The 7,537-nt window shown below is 45.6% G+C and overlaps 1 protein-coding gene across 5 annotated transcripts in view; it reads right to left on the bottom strand.

Moving 5' to 3' along the window:
• Window positions 1–7,537, bottom strand: part of Nos1 (nitric oxide synthase 1) — a 175,176-nt gene that overhangs the window by 38,234 nt on the left and 129,405 nt on the right. For 4 of the 5 annotated variants that reach the window (XM_031337634.1, XM_031337632.1, XM_031337635.1 and 1 more), the window contains 4 exons: window positions 5,897–6,041; window positions 4,873–4,977; window positions 4,340–4,398; window positions 3,197–3,298 (listed from right to left, as the gene is read on the bottom strand). In XM_031337634.1, the coding sequence (XP_031193494.1) occupies window positions 3,197–3,298; window positions 4,340–4,398; window positions 4,873–4,977; window positions 5,897–6,041 (411 nt within the window). The remainder of the gene's footprint in view (window positions 1–3,196; window positions 3,299–4,339; window positions 4,399–4,872; window positions 4,978–5,896; window positions 6,042–7,537) is intronic. The other variant, XM_031337636.1, reaches the window with a different exon arrangement.

Genomic DNA, 7,537 nt, shown 5'->3' with positions numbered 1-7,537 from the left:
TGAATGCTTGGCCCATAGAGAGTGGCACTATTAGGGGGTGTGGCCTTGTTGAAGTAGGTGTGGCTTTGCTAGAGGAAGTGTGTAACTGTGGGGGCAGTTTTTATGAGGCCTCAGTTGCTCAAGCTATACCCAGTGTGGCATACTCTACTTCTACTGCCTGTGGATCAAGATGTAGAACTCTTAGCTCCTTCTCCAGCACCATGTCTGCCTGTGTGCCACCATGTTTCCTGCCATGATGATAATGAACTGAACCTCTGAACCTGTAAGCCAGCCCCAATTAAATGTTTTATTTTATAAGAGTTGCCTTGTTCAAGGCCAGCCTGGTCTACAGAGTGAGTTCTAGGACAGCCGGGGTTACACAGAGAAACCCTGTCTCAAAAAACCAAAAACAACAACAACAACAACAACAACAAAAAAAGTTGCCTTGGTCATGGCGTCTCTTCACAGCAATGAAACCCTAACTAAGACACCACCCTTGCAATATGGGAGCCATTGCTCTCTGTGGCCATATTAACCCCAAATCAATTATAATAAACTAAAATTAAGTTAAATATACACTAAGATTAGATGATATAAATATAAAGCATAAATGTAAGGTAAGATGTAAATAAACTAAAATTAAATATAAACTAAAATTAAAGAATATAAACATAAAAATGTAAAGAATTAAAATATATACAACAGATTAAAATTAAAATAAATATAAAAAATTAGGTGTCCAAGAAGAGAGGACTTGATAAAATGTGGGATGTACATAGTAGGTAAAATGTAATATGTACATAATAGGTAAAATGTGAGGTGCACATAGTAAGTAAAATGTGAGATGCATATAGTAGGTAAATGTGAGGTGCGCATACTAGGTAAAATGTGGGATGCACATAGTAGGTACTCAGAGGGGACTTTTCAGTCATAAAGAAGAATGAAGTCATATCATTTGGAGGAAAATGGGCACAAGGGTGATGGTTATCTAAGCCAACCCCAGAAAGACAACTATTACATATTTCTTCTCATTGGTAGCTTCTAAATTATATAGTGATACATAAAATCATATATTTATAAATGGCATGAAAGAAGAGTTGAGGCTGTCTAGGGGACAGAAGGGTGAGGAGAGATTGGGGTGCATGGGAAAATATGCTCAACCCACAGTGCGTATTTGCATGAAAATTTAAAACATGGTTCCCTGCCTGTGTGCATCATATTTCATCCCAGGTGCTCAGTGGCCATATGTGGCTACTTTACAGCCAGCATAGATGGATGATATGTCAGTAGAAAGTTCCACAATGCTGGCCTATACCCCCCAACACTCTCCTGTCATGGAGGGACATTCCTAGACATTTAGGGTCATGAGCTGCATTTCCAGGAAATGTGGAAACTGTTTTTCGTACAGATATATCTTATTTTATATTTATATTATGTTTTTACATTTATATTATTTAATCTTAGCTTACATTTAATTTAATTTTAGATCTATGGCATGAGTAGATACTTTGTGGGCAAGTACATGTGCTTGTGGGTACATGCGTACATGTGTATGTTTATGTTTATATACACATGTGGGGGTGTATGTGCATTTGTGTGTGCTGATGTGTGTGCATGCGTGCACTGTGTACGTTAGAAGATGCATGCCCAGTGTTGGTTGGAACATCTCTGGCCACATTTGAATGTGGCCTCCGTCTTCTGAGGCCCCGCCACACCCAGCCATATTTTTTTAAAATGTGGGTTCTGAGGATGGAGCTCAGGGTCTCACGATTGTAAGGTAAGCACTTTACAGGCTGAGTGTCTCCCCATAGTCTCCACAGCCAAGGAGGATATCCAAGACTCAGGCCTTAGCACAAGAGGCTCAGGAAACCCGAGACTGAAAACAAAAATCAGTTTCCATCTAGACTTTTCATCTTTAGACAAAACAAAAACAAGGGTTGGCAGTTGCTGCTTTGGCAGAGGATCTGAGTTTAGTTCCCAGCACCCACATGGAGGCATGGAGGCATTTAACACCTATAACTCCAGCTCCAAGAAACCCAGTGCCCCCTGGTGACTTCTGTGGGTACTGCACACAAGTATACATACATATACACACACTCACATAATTTAAAACAAAATCTTAAAAAAACAAACTAAAACAAGATTTCCAATATTCAACTGACAATCCTTTTCTTCCTCAACCCCCCCAAACTAAGGCAGAATCCCAGGAAACACATTAGAATGTAAAAGGAGAGAGAGGGAGGGAGAGAGATAGAAGGAAGTAGAGAGAGAAAGAAGGGAGGGAGGGAAGAGGAGAGGGAAGGAGGGAGGGAGAGAAGGAGGGAGAGAGGAAAGGAGGGAAAGGAGAGAGAGAAGAAGAGAAGACAAAAAAAGAACACCCGAGTTCTGGCAGAGTGTCTCTGGGCTGGATGCTTTTCAAAGTTTTTGTTCTAACAAGGTTCTAAATACACGGATGTGTATTTTCTGCCCCCAAAATAGACTCACATTGAGTCACTTCTCCAAATCTGTCATGCAGCATACCAGGGGGGTGGCTGTGTGGTTAACGGGGGAGGCAGGGTGGATGGTTGTGGGGTAAAAATATCAGCACGTGTACTGTATGAGGCTGGAGGTTTCTGCCATTGCATTGCCTGTTGTTAATAATTCCCTCCATCCTCAGCACCAGCCTCTAGAGACTGGCACAGCAGAGATTTCTTCTCATTTGCTCAATGAGAAAGACCAAGTCCAGAGAGGTCAAGGGATTTGCTTAAGGTCATTGAGTTAGTAGTGCAGCCTAGGTTAGAATTCAGGTTTCTCTGAGACTCAAATGTAGCCAGGGATGTTTTAACACTGGGTATTTATACAGCATGCATGCATGCATGCATACACACCAGCACATACACATGCACTCATGCATGCACACATACCAGCACACACACATGCATTCATGCATGCACACACACCAGCACACACAATGCACTCATGCATGCACATACATGTGCACACACATGTATATGTGCGTGCACACATATACATCCATACATGCACATATATATACACACACATGCACTCATGTATGCATACGCACCAGCACACACACATTCACTCATACATGCATACACACCAGCACATACACATACACATACATGCGTGTGCACCTGTACTCAAGCACACATACACACATGCACACACACACACACACACACACACACACACACACACACACACGGATGCTCTCTACCTGTGCTGGCTGTCACGGGCAGCAACCAGACTGTGGGCTTCAGAGTCAGCATTGGGGAGGAAAGGCCCTTTACGGGGAAAGAAACGCAAGGGTTCCGGGTACCTAGAGCGGAGAATGGATGGTGCCCTATCTCTCCCTGAAGGAGGCAGGAATGGGGAATTGCTGTGAATGGAAAGGGGGTGGGGGTTGAGGGCTAAGATGCTTGAGGTGGTGGTGGTGAGCAAGGGCTGCCTATGAAGTGCTCATGGCTCTGATCCTTGGGTACCCAGAACCTGGGTTTGGTCCTGTGCACTCATGAGGAAGTCCGGAGAGATTTGCAGTCAGCTATGGCACTGCACACACATTCTTAAGTCACAGAGTTTGCTCTCCGAAAGCAACCCTGTGTTGGCCTCCTTGAGGGGTAGCTCAGCATGTACCTCCACTGTGTTCAACACCTTGCAGAAGGTTCTGGAGATTTCCAAAGATGGTCTGGACCAGAAATGTATCTGCCTTGTAAAATGCTTTGAGGGGGAAAACACTTTTATCCTTCTGCCATATAGGTCCTGGGGATCAAACTTAGTTATCAAGGTTGGTGGCAAGCCCCTGTCTACCAAGCCATCTTGCCAGCTCTTTAAAATGCCTTTAAAATGTGAGATATGACTCCTTTAAAACTATGTGTGAAGCACAGGCATCCACCTTAGGAGGTAACTTGTTTACTCTCTTTGAACTTGACCTTGGTTGTGCAATCATGGTGCATACCAGACGGGCGGTTCTAAGGACAGAGTGACTCCCACTGACTTCCAGTGTGGGTTTCAAAGGCAGAGGAGGGATGGACAGTGAGAATCAAGATTTGCACAGTGGGCCTAAGCTTTCCTAAGACTCTCCCATTTTTTTTTTTCTGGTTTGGTTCTCAGCAATCAGAGTTGAGGTAAACGGGATAATCTCTGCTGATCACTAAGGAATCAGAGGCACAGAGGAGATTTGAGTCAGAGACCAGAACGCCGTCAGGCATGGTGAAACCCAGACTGCCAGTTAAAACTCCATCTCCAAAAACTGGCAACCGTGGCCCAGCCTTCACATGAATCCTAGGTGTCAATAAGACACACTGGTCCCCAAGGGCATCCTATGACATGGGGGGGGGAGATTTGGAGGACATTCACTTACTTCCTCTCCTCCTGCACAGAGTTGGGGTGCCTCATCTCCATTAAGGCACAGCCGAATTTCTAGAAGTCAAAACAATGTGAAGAACGTATTAGAAGAAGGTAGGCACGAAGTCTGGGGCTGTAGTTGGTAAAAGAGGAGCCCAATGCCTGATGGACAGATGTCAGGGGTTGAGGTGGGGAGCCCCAGCTGCAGGTTTAACCCAAGTGTGGGGGTGGGGTGGCCATTTAAAGTGCAGGTGTGAACTTTCCACCCCAGTGGGCAGCTAACCTGTTGTACTCTTTGATGTATGAAAGTACAGCTCTGAGCTCAGAATTGGGGTACCTTAGACACATAGTTCACCCAGGGGACCATTTTCCCAAGGGACACTGATAGAAAAAAAACGTGGGATTGTGCCACTCGCCCAAATTGGATCAAATCAAAATTTTGGCTTTGGGGATCGGGGAGATCTTACTTCTGAGTGGGGAAGGGGTCCCAGATGTGGCTATTTTCTCTGGGGGATGGAACCCCATGCTAGGACAGGGGCATCCACTCACCTCCCCATTCTCAGGAGGGTCTCCATTGCCAAAGGTGCTGGTGACCACCAAGACCAGGGCTTCGTGCTCCAGATGCACGATGTCATACTCCTCCATGGACATAGCCTAGGGGGGCAGGGACACAGAGGAGGAGAGTAGGGGTGAGTGGCGACAGGGAGAGATAAGGCGATAAGGGATGAGGGTGTGAGGAGGAAGAAGGGAGCAGTTCTGAGCTGCCTCCTTGCATGGGGCCCAAGGTTCTAGATGTTTACTATTCAGTGGGCTCACACAGGTAACACTAACACTTTTTGTTGGCATGAAATCTTGCTATGGCCATTGTGCCCTGAAGGACTATTGGGAATCCTGGGTCCTGGTCCAATGAAATGGTTGCTAGGAGACTAGATCTTACTTCCCAGGTGCTAAGACTACAGGCAGGCTACCACACACTTGCATTTGGGAGCCGGCCATCCAAACTCCAATTCTCGTGCTTGGGTGGCTGAGCCATGTGTCTAATCTCAGGTCACTGGATTTTTCATGATAGTGGAGTCCTGACCATGGTTAGCTTAGCCCACACTTGATCAGGCAGTACCTGACCAGGCTTGCTCAGTCTTCTCTAATCTTGCCTCCAGTGCTTCAGAGGGCCCGAGCTCTTCAAGGTTGAGGTGCCCACCATAGGACAAGACTGTTAGCTGTGTTGTAGCTTTACTTACACATGTCTCAAAGTACATTCTAAGGAACCTCAGTCTTCCCAGATGAGAACAAGGGGTCTGTTGGTCAGATACGTTTGGAAAATACATATAGCTAGTCATTTCCCACATTATAGTGGGTGTTCATAGATGAACGTTGAAAGTCCTGCAGTGATATGAGCCACAGAGCTAGGTCTCTCACACGGATCCCCAGCAGGATAGATTCTCCTCAGTCTACTAACATTTTGTGCTAGAGATAGGGGTTGTATGTGGTCTGGACTCTTGAATGCAAATTGAATGCAAATATATGAATTATTTATTTTCTGCAAAGGTCCAGGGAGCTGATAGTACTCACTCACCTTGGCATCAAAGGCATGCTTGAAGATCTCGCACAGGGTCTTGGCATAGGCTTGTGATTTGCCTGTTTCTGTGGCATAGAGAATGGTCGCTTTGACCCTCTTGGCCATAGCCTGTCCCATCAGCTTGGCTGAGAACTTGACAGCCCTGCAAGGGAGTCAGTAGAGAGAAGAATGGAGGACAGAAGGGACATGAGATGCTGAGATGTAGGGACCCCTACACACACACTATACCCCAGAGCTCAGAGACTGTATTGATTTCTACATTAGTTCTCCAATGGAACAAGTTCTGAGGTTCAAGGTTAGCAATTTGGATGTTGTTGGGTGGCTATATCTAGCCCTGAGAACCTTATAATGTCACCAATAATGCCCCAGCCCTGAGTCAGAGGGTCTTTAGAGATTTTTTTAGAAAAGAATTTATGTTATGTATTCATTTCTTGCATGTGCTTTTGCCTCAGCCTAGGCATGGAAGTCAGAGGTCAGCCTGCCCAAATTGGTCCTGTCTTTCCACCATGTGGATCTTGGGATTTAGACTTCAGTCCTCGGGCTTGGAAGCAATGCCTTTACCATCTGAGTCATTTTACTGGTGGGACTTCAGTGGTTTATAACACCCACAAAAGAAGAGCCAGGTTGCTTTATTTACAAATACACATTCAGCCAAGGTTCTGGATGGAGCTTGATACCTAGTGGGCACCATCTAGATAGATACCAAATACCTATCCAGAGAGAGTGGGAATTTTTAAAGATGCTGTGCCTAAACTGGGAGAAGTCTGACACCAATCTGGAGAACTTTAAGCTAGGGCTGTATGGGTGGATGGAAGGGCAGGGGAAGGGGAGGGACAGGGAAAAGGAAGTGGCTGCCCACCACAGATTTAGCTGTACCTGAACTTCCATTTCTACCCTCACTACAAATCTCCTAGAAAACAAATTACTAGATATCACCCACCTGGGGCTTATTGGCGGTTAAGTTTATCATTTTATACAATTAGGGAAACTACCCACAAAGTAAGAAGGTTTTGAGTACAGGGGGAGGGAGAGGAATGAAAGGTGCCTGGATGGTTCCCCTGGAAGGCTGGGAGCCAAGAGAGCTCACAGGGTCTCCACCCTGAACTTGGTAACAGTGTTTCTTTCAACTGCCTTTCTCTCCTGGAGCCTGCAGGATGAAACTGTAGCCAAATTTGACTGTTTGGTAGGGGAAGGAGGCTACTGGTGAGCTCGTACTGGCAGAAATTGTGGAGATGGAGGGAAGAAAGAAGGATGGAGGGAAATAGGGATGGAGGGAGAGAGATCAGGAACGTGTACTAGGTCTAAGTCTGTTAGGTCAGCTACTGCAGGGTGGACTGGAGTCTTGCCTTTGGGGTCCCTATTATAGATGGTACCTGCTGTATACCTGGATGCTTCACGTGAGGGTTCTAGGATCTGGGGACAGAAGACAAGCTAGCTTAGTTTGTGTCAACGTCTTCTGCCAAACAAAGGTTCCCGCTAAGTGGATGGATAGGGTTTAATTTCTGAGGACAAAAGATTGGTGACCCCATTACATCATCTTTGTGGTGTACACTATATATGCCAGCTTGACTCTGGATTGAAAGTGATTCCTCAGGGGCCTTGGTCCACAGCTTCTTCATCTTTCATTTATCTCAGTAA

Source organism: Mastomys coucha, unplaced genomic scaffold (genome assembly GCF_008632895.1).
Source record: "Mastomys coucha isolate ucsf_1 unplaced genomic scaffold, UCSF_Mcou_1 pScaffold22, whole genome shotgun sequence".
In the NCBI taxonomy this organism is placed as follows: Eukaryota; Metazoa; Chordata; class Mammalia; order Rodentia; family Muridae; genus Mastomys; species Mastomys coucha.
This window is presented reverse-complemented; position numbering and strand designations above follow the sequence as displayed.